Genomic DNA, 16,180 nt, shown 5'->3' on the forward strand with positions numbered 1-16,180 from the left:
GTGCACGGCGGAAAGCCATACATGAAGAGATCTTCCAGACTCCATTTGCCACTGACAACTTCATCAAATCTTACTTGTCAGACATAGAGTTCTTGAAGAAGAAGGAGAACACACAGGTGATAGCAGTACGACGACCGAGTGGGTGGATTCCGCCACCCACAGACCACTTCAAGTTTAATGTGGACGCTGCCGTGTCCCGCTCGGGCATGTTTGGCGCAGTTGGTGTGGTTTGCAGGGATGCGAGGGGTTTGTTCATGGGGGCTTTGACCCTCGTTCTCAGGGGACTCCGCAACCCCCAGGTGCTAGAAGCACTAGCTGTACGGGAGGCATTGGCACTTTAAGAAGATCTCTACATCAACCAAATATTGGTGGCCTCAGATTGTAAGGTGGTGGTAGATGCGATTAGGCAAGGAAGCTCAGCAAACTTTGGTGCCATTGTCCAAGAGATCAAGGCTAGAGAAATTACCTTTATTTCATGTTCGTTTAGTCATGAGTATAGGACCTCCAACACGGAGGCCCATAATCTCGCAAAGCATGCTTTATCTTTAGGGTTTGGCCGTCACACCTGGCTAGGCCAGCCCGACGATCTTCTCTTTGTACCAATGAACATTCTGATTCAGTAATAAAGCTTTGTGAGATTCTAAAAAAAATGCGTGCACTTACAAAGAGACAACCATGGCCTACGGCTAGCCACCCCACCCCGCCCCCTCCTCTGCCTCGCCTCGAACTTCTCTGAACGGAACCCCCTCGCCACCCACAACCCCTCCCCTCCGTTAGTGCACCCTAATTCCCCTTTAATGGCCATTGAAAGCACAGGGTAACAGTCACCATTAACGTCATAAATCCGGCGACGCCCCGCTCACCTTCGACCTCCCCTCGCCCTTATAAGACCGTCCCCGCGTTGCCCATTTCCTCCTCATCTGAAGCCCCCTCCTGCCTTAGCTCTATCCCGACCTCATCAGTCACAATTGCTCGCCGAAGTTCGGCAATAACATCAAAGTCCGACGAGGATTCCATCGCGATCGAGGTACCCCAAACCCCAAATCCTCCACCACTCTCTTCCACTTGTTGACGCGCATCTTCGTGGCCCCTTTCTCTCTCAATTTAGCAGCAGGAGCGCGAGAACCGAGGCTCACCGCCGCCATGCAAAACTCTGGCCACTTCTGTCTAGTGAAGCAGAAAGTTCCTGAGATCCTTACGGAGTCCATTGAATTCTCCGTCATCATCTCCCCACCGTTCGCCACTCCATCGACTCCGGTTCGTCGAATACGTGCCGCGCCGCCCAACTCCGGCGAACCCTCACGGTGAGCAGCCAGCCATTCTTTCAAAACATCTCCTTAGATGAAGGGGTAACAGCCAATAGGAACATGACACGTGGCCGCTTAATTGTAATCCCGTAATCAGTTTCCAGCAAAACAACCAAACTTCAAAAACCCGTATCTCCTAAACCGTAAGTACGAATTCGACAAATTTTATATCTCGGATTCCTTCAAACATCTAGTTTATTATAAAATTTTGAAGTCTCACTTTTCAGAAATTAAAATTTAGTTCTGATTTAAATAATAATTTTTGGCAATTTTGCTATATCTTTTAATATAGAACTCATATGGAAATGTTCCAATTACCAAAATTGGTCCCTAGAGCCATACCGTTCTGTTGGATCAGCTACCATAATTTTTCATCCATGTGTAGCTAAAATTTTGACCTCAACACTTCAAATTGCCTTTCCTTTATCGTAATTCAATTCCATCATTAGCGTAAATTTTATTCTTGACCCAATCTTCCTGAGAAGATCATTACGAACCTCCCGGGTCATATGTTGTCAATATACGAATTTGGACTTAGGAAACTTTTAGATGACTTATGCCCTCCAACGCCATATACAAATCTCATATGGATTAAACCTGAGTCAAAATTTCCTTCTTGAATTTGCTTCATCTTATTTCCATAACCATCCTTATATGCCAAAGTCTAGATATTAGATACAGTTTCCTATGGCTTTTGTCCAAATCTTTTGGTTGTTAGAAACTCGATATGGAATTTGAGTAAATACAGTAATTTGGACTTGGACCGTTATATTAGGAAAACAATAGTTTACCCAATAGATCAGGGCCGGTCCTGAGATTTTGGGGGCCCGGGGCGGATCTAGAAAATGGGGCCTCTTAATATAAGGGTCATGTTTTGACATGAAGCAAAAAAATATCTACAATCTAGCCGGATCATTTTATTAGGTAAATATAAGTATAGCTACAGCCCACAACAAGAAACCAAAAATATATCTTCCTCCCTTCAATTTGAACTCGGAATTTTGTCAAGTCCATTAAATCAAGGAAACAAGCACACTGCAATGATCAGCAGAAAATTGTCTACAACTTTCATGTTGTGTTAAAAAATTGTTTCTTATTATTGTTTCTTATTAGAAATAGACTAGTTCTTGCAAACATAATTTTACTAAAATCTGATACTCTGTTATAGCAGCACTGTTTGGTAATATCTGAACAAACATTAATCAAAATTGAGCAAATCCAGTTTTATTAGAAAGCTACTCCCTCCGTTAGAGTTTAGAAGACAAAGTTAAATTTACGTGCGTTTCCATAATAGACAAGGTTTAAGGCGCATTGCATTTATTTCTAGTAGCTAATTAGTACTCCGATAGTACTATTTCTATATGCATGCGCAGTGTGAATGCTATTTTTTAGACCATCTCACAACCAATAGATAACCACCTAGGTCCTAGAGAATTTCCAAGCGCGCCTTCTAAACCGTGACGGAGGGAGTATAAAAATCATTACAACTTTAATGCTAGTGTCATCTCCAAAATTATATAATTAGTGCCAGTTTTTAGAACACTAATCTTGATCGATGATTCAGATATCGAAAATAATTCTGGGTATCCACTTCGATTGACAAAGTAAGTAATTTTTTAGCTATCCAAACTAAGTATCTAAGAACTAGAGAATAGATAAAAAAAAGACTAGTCTTTACCTCTTTATCTTTACCTCTTTACCTCTTTACGTATACTAGCAAAAGGGCCCGTGCGTTGCTACGGGAGAAAAGTTTATAATCTCCAATGGCCATGACCATATTTTGCTGCATCGGCGAGATACAGTATCACTCTCAATTTTGAGAAATCATGACATTTTTTTAAACTCGTGCACATATTTGAAATCGTAAACATTTTTCAAATTTGTGAACACTTTTACAAATTTTCAAACATTTTCTAAAATCAAGAACATTATTTGATTCACGAACATTTTATACTATTTTCATTTTTTTTAAGTGTCAATATTTTTTTAAATAATTTTCTTGAATCGGTGAACATTTCTAGAATCGACGAACATTATTTTGTAAATTGGTGGAGCAATTTTTGAAATCCCCAAACATTTTCTGAAATGCATGACCATTTTTGAATCAACGAACATTTAATGAATGAATAAACTATTTTGTAAGCCACGAACAGTTTTTGAATTTTAAGGATATTTTTCCATTCATAAACATTTTTTGAATTGGCAAAATTCTGTTCAATTTCATTACAATATTTCAATAAACAAACTTTTTAAAAAATCATGAACATTTGTTTTCAAAATTTGGAACATTTTTTGAATAAGCAAATATTTTGTTTACAAAATCGCGAACATTTTTTGACTCGACAAACATTTGATGATTTATTAAACATTTTATTTCAAAATTCTCATTTTTAATTTTCGGACCTTTTTTGAATTCCCTAATTATTTATGTTGTGTATTGAGAATATAGTAACTTCTGCCAAGAAAATAAAGAACTCTGGTTCAAGAAGATTATTTACAGAGTATAGTTTTGCTTGCTCGAAGCTTGCTGCAATTGGAAGAAATCCACATATAGCTTGTTCTCTGCGAAACTTTGCAAGGCATCAACGCTATCCGTTCAACAAATTATCTCCCCCCAACAAAGTAGTATACTCCTGTGGTCCTACCATGAATTTTAAAATCTGTAGAGAGCCGCATGATTGTTTAGTATTCCAAAAGAATTAAATGCGCCATGGTAATTTAAATTTTGAAACATGCTTTTGCATACGCAATGACGATATGCTCCATTATATCCAATGAAGTAGTGACAAACTGGTTACTGCAGCCTGTTCAAAAAAAGGGCAATGAATTCTTAGCTCAAGTGTAGGATCAGAAAAATGAGACTGACATCCACTGATGGGATAGTAGGCAAGATGAATATGTGTTGCTTCTGCTGGAACTAAATCCTTAGCCATGGCATGCAACATCAGTTTACTTACATTATGAGAAAAAATATTAAAAGCTTTTGGCATAAAAACCTGCATATATTTCTCACTTCTACTGGAAAAACATGTCTAGATGAGCATTATGTCTGTGCAAAATTCAGCTAGCAGCAGCGATAGCAAAATTTAGCTACCACAAAGTTCAGCTAGCACCAGCAATGGCAAAATTCAGCTAGCAGTGAAGCACCACATCAACGCTATGTCATTTTCCTTATCACAACCCGACCGAGGCCGTGGCAATGGAGAGAGCAAAAACCGCAAGGGCCTACCCAATAAGTATGACTCAAAACCAGCACAGGTCCCCTTCCCATTTTTTTAACAGGACGCGCTTCAAGCACACTTTCCTCAGCTACATGTATAAAACTACCATCAAGGCTACCAGACAACACATAAGCTCCTTTTCTGGAACATCACACATGTCTTGTTAAGAGGAAATGGGCAATAGCACCACCAAGTAAATCAATCTCGAAGAAGAAATAGTCTCCAGACGTGTTTACTGAACTGTGTTACACAAATGTACGTCAGGTCCCTTCTCTATAGTTTCATATTGGAGAACAATGATGTCCTACAATCATCAAAATGGTGAGGTTAATTTACAAAAACTAACAATTTTTGTTATGATGAAACCTTCTAACTGCATCCAAAGGTTGAGATCAAAGCAAATACATGATCCTCGTTCATACAGTGAACTTTTGACAAGAGGTGCCACATTTGGAGTTTGTGTCAGCCACGCACACGATACTTTCTGTGGTACAACCTTTGCTATATCTGGAAAATGTAGAATAAAAAAAATCTGAGTACCTGTTTTACTTTGGTTTTCCTGATACAACTGATGAATCCCAGGACACCAGCACACATATTGTCTTCACATTCATTCTCTTTCAATGTTAATAGATGTCCCAAAATTTGTATTCTGAGTTCATACCAATCCTGTAGATTCACCATTTTTCTAAACGAATAAGATTTGCATCACATGTGTAAAAAAATAATGATTTAAGTACTACAGGATATGCCCAACATCAAAGAGTTCTTTTTCCAGTTAGCAAACTATGATATCCTGTAGTTTACAAAAAGCTCACATATCTAGTTCAAAGGAGTAGCTCTTCAAAATTGAGCAGTGGCCTAAAAACTGAAATATTTGGTATGCTTTCAGAGCTGGTGACTTCCCTCTGTTATCTAATTTCTGGGCATTGGCATACTGGCATGATAAAGACATGGTGACTTTGCTATAATTAAATACATGTACCCGCGTGATTCTACAGGACAAATGCAAGGAATGCCCACCAAGTGCATCGCTGCAAGCATGGGAGTTCCTTGCATCTCCAGCGACTACCATCTGATTCTCCAATCCGTCAAACTTCAATACCTACATGAGGAGGCTTAAGTTTTCAAAATAAAATGGAAGGTCAAATTCAAGCAATTATTAAGCAATGCTATAACTCAACTCACACTGAAGTTGGAGGATCTCCTATTGAGACGAAGCTTGCATTCAGAAGACATGCCATCATACACATCAATTACAAATATACCAGCTCCCTTCCAAGCAAAACTGCATCTGACATGGTCGAATTGGTTGAATATTTCGTAAATGAAGAATCTGAGTGCTCGCAGTTGTTCGTTTCTGTAGAGCCATCATCACTGGTAACATTTAGATCTTGCACGAGATCACTAATCTTTTGCTTGACAAGGCGAGAGATTTATTTGGCTGCAGTCCCATCAAAAAGCAACAATCTCAAATACCCATCAGCTCCAATCTTGCTCAGGTTGTTTTAGTGACACCACTCAAGTGACTTGCGGTCAAAGTGTAAGTCGACTGATGTTCGTCTTGCATCAGTGCTAAGCCACTCAGTACCGCCGACAGGGGGTAAAAAAGATAATGAAAAACACATGCCCTCATACTCTAAAGCTAAATAGTAATCTCTTCAATATTAAACACTGCTAAATACTGACCAAAGTTCCAAAGAGTAACCATTTTAATATGCCAGCTCCTTATTTGTGTGCCAAGTGTAGTATTAGAGCATCATTTCTAAGTTCTAACTAATGGGAGTCCTGAGATCCTCGGCGATAGACATACAGTTCGCCCAAGGTGTTTACAAAACAGACATAAAGAGGATTGTACAAAGGTTATGCTTATTGCTTAGTAGTGCTCAGACCTGAGGAAGGCCGTGCCACGGAAAATCATCTTGCAGGTGGAGAGAGACGCGTCTGGCGACGTACATGCTTGTCGATGTCCCCTGTTGGCGACTGACCTGAAAAGCACAACATTGTTGTTATTTCATTGAACACGTTGAGAGCACTAAGACTTTCAACGATCCAAGGTAAGGTAGAAGCTAGAGATGTCACCTGCACTAAAAGCTAGTACACGTGGAACTTGTAAGGCATAGAGAAGACTTGCCACTGCCTGTTGGTCTCCTGCTTGTGCGTCTCTGTTGTGTTCGTCTTCCGCTGCTGCTTCGCTGGAATCGTCACTGTCGGAGTCCTCCTGACGGCACGGTGACACGGGCGAGAAAGCGGATGCGAGAGAAGGAAGCAGTCGCCCTACTCTTTTCCTCCCTCCACCAATCGCCCTTGCCATACGACCACCACCAGCGCTGGTCCTTCCCTCCACCATCCTCCTCTTCATCTGGCATGGGGAATATGCTCGAGGCTGCTTGTTTGCCTCCCGAAAATCCAAATCAGCGATTCCCTCACGAATCCCCTTCCAGAAATCAAGCGCCCAGCAATCCTTGCCCTCCCCAAGAGCGCAACTCTCGCGTGATTTCTACCTTCCCAAGTTGTGTAATATTTTGCCTCCCCAATCCCTTATATGAGTCGCCTGACATTTCGATGGAGCCCCGATGCATCGGTATGTCGGCCGGCTTACTTCAATCCCAGCGGCGAGGCAGCAACGGGATCGTCCCTGTCCGTCCAAGAAAAACTTTGCCAACTCGGCAAGGACGCACGCACCAGGAGAGGAGTGTCGTGCCCCTCGCGCGCCTGCGCGTCCCGCCCGGCAGAGACTTAGACACCGGTGAGGTCCTCGCTCCCGGACGCCTCTTCATTTTCTCCTCCTTCCTCTCCGTGTGCTATCCCGCTCGCTGCTGCCGCCTAATGCGACGCCCGAGCGTAGCGCCGCCTCCCCGCCATGGCTGCCGCCCCTCGCAAGCTTGCGCCGCCGTGGTCCGTGGCTTTGATGCCGGAGAACTCCTCGCTCTGGCCGACTCTTCATGTTTTCCTCCTTCATCTCCACTCATGCCTCCCGCCTCGCTGCCGCCGCCTGATGCGGGCGCCCGAGCACAGCGCTGCCTCCCTGCCATGGCCGCCCCGGCAAGTCAGAAACTTCGCCCGTCCACCCAGATCGAGCAGGGGGAGGCCGGCGGACGGGAGGATCGACGCGGGAGGCTTGGTGGTGGCCGGATCCGGGGCGCGGCGGAGCAGAGGATGCGGATCCGGGCAGTGGCGGCCGGATCCCGTCGGAGTCGTGGCCGGAGGCGGGCGGCGCGGCTGCCGGCGAAGCTCGGGGCGGCCATGGTGGCACTGCAATGAGAGGGGGAGAGAGATGGTGAGAGGGAGGGAGGAAGGTGAGGGAGGAGGAGAAGGCAGGGGCGGCCACGTGACCTGGTCGCGGCGGCGGTGATCTCCGGTGAGGCCGGCCGGCGTGGCGAGGCGGCGGAGGAAGGCGGGGTCGGGGCGAGCGCGTGGCGAGGCGGCGGAGGAAGGCGGGGTCGGGGCGAGTGCGTGGCGCGGAGCCGAGCTCCCTGGCTCCGGCGCACGCGTTTCTGCCCCAAAAAGGACTGCGGGTTGAATAGAAACAAATGCGGGGTCGTTTTTGTAAAAACTAAGCGTTTTATAGATACCCACTTAAAATTAGGACTGCGGGCTTATTTCAAAGAAATAGAAGGGCTTTTGCGCAAATATGCCGACGACGTACGGGCAGAAGCATTAGCTGCTTTATTAGTAGGGAAAGATATAGAAATAGTACTTCTCTGGTCGTCCGTCATTAATACTTTTGCAAAAAAGCCCTTGAAATTCACACAAATCAACCCGCAGTCCAAATCAAATCGGTACAAAGGAAAAAAATAAACGCAGCCATGCTCTGCCTCACGGCGCTCCGCCCCGCGCCACACACCTCCGGCCATGCCCCGCGCGCCGCCGGCGCCTCCCGCCCCGCCCCGCACGGCCTCACCACGCGACGTCGACCGCCTCCTTCCTCTCCCAATCCCATCTCCTTCTCACCCACGGCTTTCTTCGCCGTTCACTGCTCCCCTCGTTGCGACCTCGCGGGAGGCAGAGGATGGGAGGGTGCGGCGCTCGCGGGCCGATCTGCGCCGCCAGGACTCGCCCGACCCGCGGGACGCTTGATCCGGTGACGCACCAGTCGCCGGTCGTCGGCCAGGCCGACCGACGACGGAGATCGCAACACCCTGCACTATTATTCTGCCTCAACTCATCCTTCCTCGATGTGTGCTGCCTGGGAGGGCGCGCGCTCGCCGCTCGACCAGAGCCACACGGCCATCCGGTCATCGTTGCACTCGCCGCCCCCTCTGCTCCTCCACCTCAACTTCGGACACACGTGTATTTCTGTGCCCACCCCATGCTACCAGAGGAAACCGCGTGCCAGTCTCTCTGGATGACTTTTATTTTCTGCTGAGGATCACGAGTTTGCACAGTTTCATGATGTCAAATTACTGCATATGTAGTGCTTCTTGTCAATAGGGATAGAATTAGCTGGTCATAGGTTGTGGATGTTCTTAGTTATTTTTTGCACACAAGGTGTTTGGGTGTTTGTCCGAGCCCGTTTCAGTCACAGATCCTTGAGGTTAACTCCCACATGAATACATCATGAGAATAACTCTCCTTCCATATGATTCAAAAAATGGTATGATGGTGGAACTCAATCGGGTTGCTAGACTAATGTGGCGTTGGTGCGTGCATCTGGATGTACGTCAGTGTTCACAGCCAGAGGAAGTGGGTTGTTACAGGCAGAGGCGGATTAGGATGAGTATGTCACGATTAGGAGAGTTCTCTTGATCTTTATCGGAAAAATTGATAGTTTCCTTGATTTGTTTTGGTCTAGATTAGCAAAGCAGTGCACTGATATTTGTTCTGTGGTGTAGGAGCTTCAAGACAGCAGGGGCAGCAGGCTTCGCTCAACATATTCATCTATGATTTTCTCCCTGATTTTGAAATTATTTGGCCCCTATAGTCCCCTTGAGAAAAATCAGAATATTTATGGACTATGCTCTACTGGTTGACAAATTTGATTGCAGGGGCTGGCAAAGTAAGTGCAGTGTCACCGTTGCACATATATTCAGGGCCACATCAAATTTCAGTCAGAAGAACATGACCAGGCAGGGTGCTTCATGCAGTATTGGGAGTGAGAAAGTTTGATGTATAATCAGTGTCGCCTCCACTCTGCCCCGCCCCTGTGCTTTTTCCTCGATGGAAATGCGGGCCACCATGCCGCTCACTTCGCGTGCAACCACTTCATCTCCAACCTGTCGTTGGAGAGCATTGCAGACCGAGCGGACAAATGACGAGGTGTAGCAGCACAACCTTGCCTCTTCCCCTTACTATCCTTCACAAGCGAGCCAAAGACACCCCAAGTTGTGGCACCCGTCTGAGGCCAGCCTTGCTTGGCATACATGGCTGCATACATGTGATGGGAAACATGCATGGAAGCTTGGGCCTCGATATGCAATTATGCCTTCCTAAGTTTTACTGATGCAATTTCTTTTTGAAAGAGCCCTGAAATCATTTACCCTTTTGCTCCTGAGAATTGTTTACCATTGTGAATTGTATCAATGGTCGAAATGGTCAATTAACGACATAGACCGAGATACCATAAAACCCCTTGAGTAGATCGACTGAAATATGAACATTCTTGGCCCAAAGTTACAGGATTGCACCAATTAATTGCTAACCTCTTGGTTTTAATGATAATTGTTCTACCATGTGTTTTTTTTCTACTAGCATCCCATCCACAATGTCAGTTGGAATTATATATATATATATCTTAGACAGTTAGTGAGATGTATTCTGCGAGATGTGTTCAAATCTCTATATTTTTCCATGATATTAACAATTTTTCTTTGAATGTTTAAGTGAACGTTCTCTAAAATTTCATTTTCAGTTAAGTCTGGTCTTTCTTTGGGTAATTTATATAGTAAGGTCTGCAAGAATTGAATGCAGATCCACTATTCCCCCCCTTTGCATTTACTGCAATGCATATTTACCTGGAGCTAGCATCACATACTGTATGTCAAGTGCCAAGTCAGTTTTCACTAAATACAAATTAAAAAATATATATATGAACCTTTTCATTAGCTTTGGCTGCACGTTTCTGGATAATGTCAATATCAATATTTGTAAGTACTCTTATGAACTCATATGATGCATCTCCCACTTTTTTTTATCTGCAAGGTACCTGACATAGTGTTTGGACAGACTTATTTCTGGTAGTAACTTCTCCATTGTGAAACTACTTTCCACTACAGTAGCTTGCGGACAATGTCGGCTACTACAAGACCGAGACCTGCATTAAAAGATGATTACATTTAGGAGTGAATGGTAAAGAAGGTTCTGATTTTGTTTAAATTACAGTATATGTTTGAAAATTATTTATTGATGCTCAAAGAATATCCTGTAGATGATTATGTGGAAAATAGTTCATCCTTCACAGTTTTCTCGGCAAGCTGGAACTTCCAGTTATACTGGTTGTATATTTATGGGTTATAGACTTATAGTTGAAATTTTCAAATGATTAGATATTTTTGTAGTTGTAGTTGGATATACAAGTGCCTAAAAACTGAAGTCGACACTTCTTCACTAGAAGCTATGTTCACTAGCTTGATTTCTCCTATGAGATGTAGAATTTTTATTTCCGCTAGATTGTTGTAGTTTCCTTTTTTGCTGTAGCTGCTTATCTATCAGAGTATCTATGCATGTGTGGGTTTATGTTTCACTAACTGCCCTATAAATAATCTGAATTTCTTTCAATTGATTGATTGTTTTGTAATTTTCAATCCATGTCCCACAGCATAGTTCCTCGACACCGGGTCAATCCTGGTTTATGAAAAAATCAGGACTCTGAACCATGCAGTCTACTCATAGTGAACCACAGGTCTGAACCATGCATTCTTAACCCGGTCAACCATGTTTTGCCTGTGGTGAACCATGGGGTCTGAACCATGCTGCCTGAACCAGATCGACCGTATATCTCCGTAGGTCGTTGAAATATGAGTCGGGCCATGTCTTAAGGTTGTGGAAATGTGAGACGAACTAGGAAGTGAGAACTATGAAAAAAAAATCACATCAGGAGCACAGTCATGGATAGTGATCAACATATTATTATTCTAGGTGACCCAATATTCTTGGTTATAATGGAGGACTAAAGAGGGTCCAATTTATGTGCAGGTGAAGAAAATCACCAAAATGGAAGGAGTTCTGTATTATGATCTATTACAATGTGCTTGAAGCAATACAGAACCATGATTATACTTGGTATAGTACAAACTAAATGTACAATACAGACTTCCAAGTAGAATCTTTGGCCTACAGCTCACCTGTTACTTGGGTGGGACAACCAATGTATAGATAAGAAATGCCGAAACGAAGATAATCACCCCTACTAAGGTACATATTGGGCTTGTTCACAACATCAAGTTAGACCTCTCGGCTCTTTTGATTGGATCGACTTCTTCTGACAATGGATACTCAATGCGCCGTGGGTTACAGGTCACATATTTGTTCGGTGAGAACTCTGAGAATAGGGTCTTCTTCCCTTTCTTCTTAAAACTAGACCAAGCCTTATCCCATTCGGTTGATGATGTATCACCTGAAAAGTTAGATAAGAGAAATGATTCAACCTGCAAACATGTTTTCATCGTAACCTGTTATAACAAACTATGTGCGACAGGACCTTTTTAATCTAACTTCAAAAAGGAACTTCACAATCCACCACTCATTATCCATCAAATTTATATATGTACATCTATACATCTATCTCTCCCTAATAATAATTCTTTCCCTAATCTATCCCTAATAATAAAGCATGGATTGACTTTGTCGGATTCACCGTCACAATACGCTTCCTTTCTATAAATTTATGCTTTCAGTTTGAATTTAAAACATATACACGAGGTGATACTAAAGTGTAAGAAAAAAAACTGCTTTTCGTCGTTTGAGGCAGGCCCTATTATTTTTGCCCTGAATTCGCAGCGACAACCTGCGTGGGGATGGGGATCGAACTCACGTCCTCCCACTAAGCCTGTAAGACCGAGACCAATTGAGCTGCTATCCTGGAATATTCACTTTTACTGAAGTCTAAGAATATTACTCCCCCCATTCCATAATATAAGAGTGTTTTTGACACTACACTATTTGTGGTTGTGCTAGACTATAAAGAACCAGAATTGTATTTATTTATTTTGTCTCCATTGCAAGGTTGTTGGCACATGTTTCTATAAATAGTGTGGATGCAACTTATACATGGTTCATCTTTCATGTAAACGATTTTTGACTCTCGGCATGGAGCCAAATTATGCAGAACTTGAAAACGAACCTTTAAGTAAGTTTACAAAATTTCTGCAAAAAATAATAATGTGCTTATGGATATATACTACATATCACTAGATTATTGATAAAAATACACTGTGATGCTAGCTAAACAATTTTTTTAAATGAACAGATTATGCTTGCTGCAACATATTTTAGGTTAGTTTGCTTGCTGCTGCAATTATTATTCTAGGTTAGTTTACTTGGTGCTATTACTTCATATTTATTGAAATTCAAGAATGAACAAATAATCTAAAGAATGAACTAACAATCAAGAGGTGGTTGTTCAGACAAATCAATTTACTTGAAATCATACCCCATATGTTGATGAAATGAACCAATTTCTTATCATTAGCGAGCGTTGTCCAACGACATGGTTCCTTGATCTGGCAGATTCATTGAAGCCAACATTTTCTCCCGTTGCAACGCACGAACATTTGTATATATATATATATATATATATATATATATATATATATATATATATATCTTTCCCTCTTTCCCTACTAATAAAGCACGGAGTGCTTCTGGTCGTACGTCGTCGCACATTTTACAAAAAAGACCATGTGGTTTGGGGTATTCAACCCGCAGTCCTTTTTAAGTGGATAACGACCACGCTTGCGTCCCCGACTCGACCCCACGCCCATGCTGCTCCTCGCTGTTCGCGGCGGTCCGGTGGCTGCGCTCCGTGATGCGGAAGCTGAACGGGGAGAAGAGGGGCGGGAGCAGGGGTGGGGAGGGAGAGGGGTGGGGACAGGGAGGAAGATGGGTGGCGCGGGTGGAGGCGGAGGAGACCGCGGCGGTGCGGGGCGAGGTAGAGGAGTGTTGCCTCGACAAGGCAGATGCTCGACGGCTTTAGCGGGCGAGCTGGGCTGAGCCAGTCCACGCGGCGGACGAACGGGCACTACTCTCGGTCGTCCTCCTCCAGACGACAGGCGATGCAGGAGGTGGCGGCGGGTCGTACGGACGGATCGAGGCGGAGGAGCTCGAGGCCGACAGAGAGGTTTCCGGCAACGAGAGCAGGGGTGCTGCGGGTTGTGATCCATGGCCACTTCCTTCCCTGGAGAAAACGGAGATGAGAGAGAGAGAGAGAGAGAGAGAGAGAGAGAGAAGGGGGGAAAAGCCCAGAGAAGAGGAGTAGACGGCTGGCCTGCGTGAGGCGGCTCTCCCGACGGCAGACGAGGCAGGAGGCCGCGGATCCGGCTGCTCCGGCGTGGATCCGGTGGCGCGGCGGACGGATCGAGGCGGAGGAGCACGAGGCCGACGAAGAGGTGGCCGAAGATGGCGGGCGGGGTGCTGCGGGGGTTGTCAATGGCGAAAATTGAGAGAGAAGGAGAGGGAAAAGCCGAGTGAGAGGAGGAACAGGGGCGGCTGCTGGCTGGCCTGCTTCAAGCGGCTCGGGGCACCATCTCCGGGTGCGGTTGGAGGAGGCACCTCACGCGAGCGAGGGAAGGGACGGCCTGGGCGGTCACAAGGGACGAGGACATGCTCTCCTGCTCTCATGGCCAAGGAAAAAGGAAAGAACTGAAAGGTAGGAGAAGGAGAGAAGATAAGGTTGGAGGAGGGATAGACAACGGTGGGAGTTTGGGGTCAGATGAAACGCGTCATCTGCGCGAGATGGTCGGTGGACACCCGACTAGCCTCTGGACACGAGAGCACTTGATTAAATTGACCAGATTTGGTAATAATAAAAAACTAGATAGATTAACTACTAGGAGGGACACGCTCCATTTGCCAATAAAATCGCTTGACTGTCGCCATCCATGCATTTTCTCTCTCTGAATATACATTTTTGTTTTCCTTTTTAAAGTTGGATTTGCATATATTTGTGTTTTTTGATGTACTCATATTAACTACATAGGTCATGACACACACGGCAGAAATATATATGCCTGGCGCCCAATAAAGTAAATACATAAATTATCTCTGTGCTTTGTTGATTCCGATTTATACGAGTGCATAATAAACCATTCGTGTCAAAACATAGACATTTACATGTCATAGCCACCGAGTTAATTATTTTTAATGAAGTTGTTATTTCGTATGAAGAAGATGTCATGCTTGATATCCTGAAGATGGTCATGTTGAAGGTGGTTCGGATGAACGTGGCAACCACCTTATACACCCTTTTGACCCAAACATTGATGCTATGAAGAAACAAGAAACAATTGCATCCAGACAAAATTACTTTGAAAATGTTGGATATGCGACATTTTTATTGTCTGATGTAAGTGCAATGGTTAATCTTCCCGTGTGGTATGCTTTGTTACTAGACATTGACGGAGTAAAGTCAGACGAATAACATGGTGTATATAGCAATGCACTTACTTTAACTTCATGTTACTGTTATCTAAATTGCTTCAAGGGAAAATATGATACTCTAGCATGCATACTACGCATATATTCTGATGCTTATGTCCAGCGTAATCCAATTTTAATAAAGCGTTCACTTTCTTAAAATAAATAAAAATCCATGTTTTTTCTGAAAAGTAAAAAATAAGAAGTATCCAGAGACTATTCCATGAGCCACTACTCTTCTACCAGATGAAGAAAGCTAAGGTGGCTTCTTAACATTCAAAATTCGGACTCAAAAAGTAATAATCAAGGTAATCTTATTATGGACGTTTATCATAACTGAATGTAAAAAATGGAACGTAATAGCACATGAATCATGTTTTGCGAGTTTTTATGCCCGTTGCAACGCACGGGCATTTGTACTAGTTAATAGAAAAGAGGTTAACCTTGATCCATAGAGCATCGGTCCGAAACTAATTGATCAATTCCAATCCAATCCAGCCAGAGCCTTGTCCGCTGTTGTTAGTCTATTCATGACGGCTGCTTGTGTTGCCTCTGGCGGGAGGTGAGTGCATCGATTGCCTGGAGACGAGAGAGAAGAGGTGTAGCATCTCTGACTCACAATCAGCATCCGGGAACTAGGATTGGCAAACTCGAGATTGAAAATTAGGAAGAAAAAAAGGAGTACGGGGACGCGGGCTAGATTGGAGAACTCGCAAGATCGAAATCCTATGCCCGTGATTAGCTGCCTCTCCTACGGGACAATTCCGTGCGTGATTAGCTCCATATGCATGGCATATAGGCTGCTGCACCTCCTACGGGGGCCCCTGGATTGTTGGGGGCCCGGGGCGGCCGCCCCTGCTGCCCCCCTCAGGGCCGGCCCTGCAATAGATTAGAAGTGAGACTTGGATTGTCACCTAAGGATCACCATCATAGACTCATTCTCAACTTCCACACCTTCACATGTTCAAACCAAAAGGAGTTTGAGCATAATTCCAAAACCTTTGAACTAAGTTTAATATGACAAATGGACTATACCCATGATCTTCATGTTGTACCAATTTGACCCAACCAACAAAACCT

At 44.0% G+C, this 16,180-nt stretch overlaps 1 protein-coding gene and 2 long non-coding RNA genes across 4 annotated transcripts; 1 reads left to right on the forward strand and 2 right to left on the reverse strand.

Moving 5' to 3' along the window:
- Positions 1–4,326: 4,326 nt before the first annotated feature.
- Positions 4,327–6,805, reverse strand: LOC123116949 (uncharacterized). The gene is made up of 6 exons (XM_044537817.1): positions 6,663–6,805; positions 6,421–6,516; positions 5,717–5,888; positions 5,514–5,633; positions 5,069–5,197; positions 4,327–4,832 (listed from the first exon to the last, which is right to left on the reverse strand). The coding sequence occupies exons 2-6, from the start codon at positions 6,447–6,449 to the stop codon at positions 4,761–4,763; spliced, it is 522 nt and encodes a 173-aa protein (XP_044393752.1). The 5' UTR covers positions 6,450–6,516; positions 6,663–6,805; the 3' UTR covers positions 4,327–4,760.
- Positions 6,806–8,166: 1,361 nt separating this feature from the next.
- LOC123116960 (uncharacterized) lies at positions 8,167–12,101 on the forward strand. 2 transcript variants are annotated; one of them, XR_006457244.1, is made up of 3 exons: positions 8,215–10,816; positions 11,663–11,881; positions 11,984–12,101. It is a non-coding gene; the product is annotated as an uncharacterized lncRNA (long non-coding RNA). The 2 variants fall into 2 exon arrangements; XR_006457243.1 differs by lacking the exon at positions 11,984–12,101 and having other exon boundaries at positions 8,167–10,816; positions 11,663–11,910.
- On the reverse strand, positions 11,673–15,065 carry LOC123116971 (uncharacterized). Its single transcript, XR_006457245.1, has 2 exons — positions 13,119–15,065; positions 11,673–12,083 (listed from the first exon to the last, which is right to left on the reverse strand). It is a non-coding gene; the product is annotated as an uncharacterized lncRNA (long non-coding RNA).
- Between the last annotated feature and the right edge of the window lie 1,115 nt (positions 15,066–16,180).

This window comes from Triticum aestivum, chromosome 1B, assembly GCF_018294505.1.
Source record: "Triticum aestivum cultivar Chinese Spring chromosome 1B, IWGSC CS RefSeq v2.1, whole genome shotgun sequence".
NCBI lineage: Eukaryota > Viridiplantae > Streptophyta > Magnoliopsida > Poales > Poaceae > Triticum > Triticum aestivum.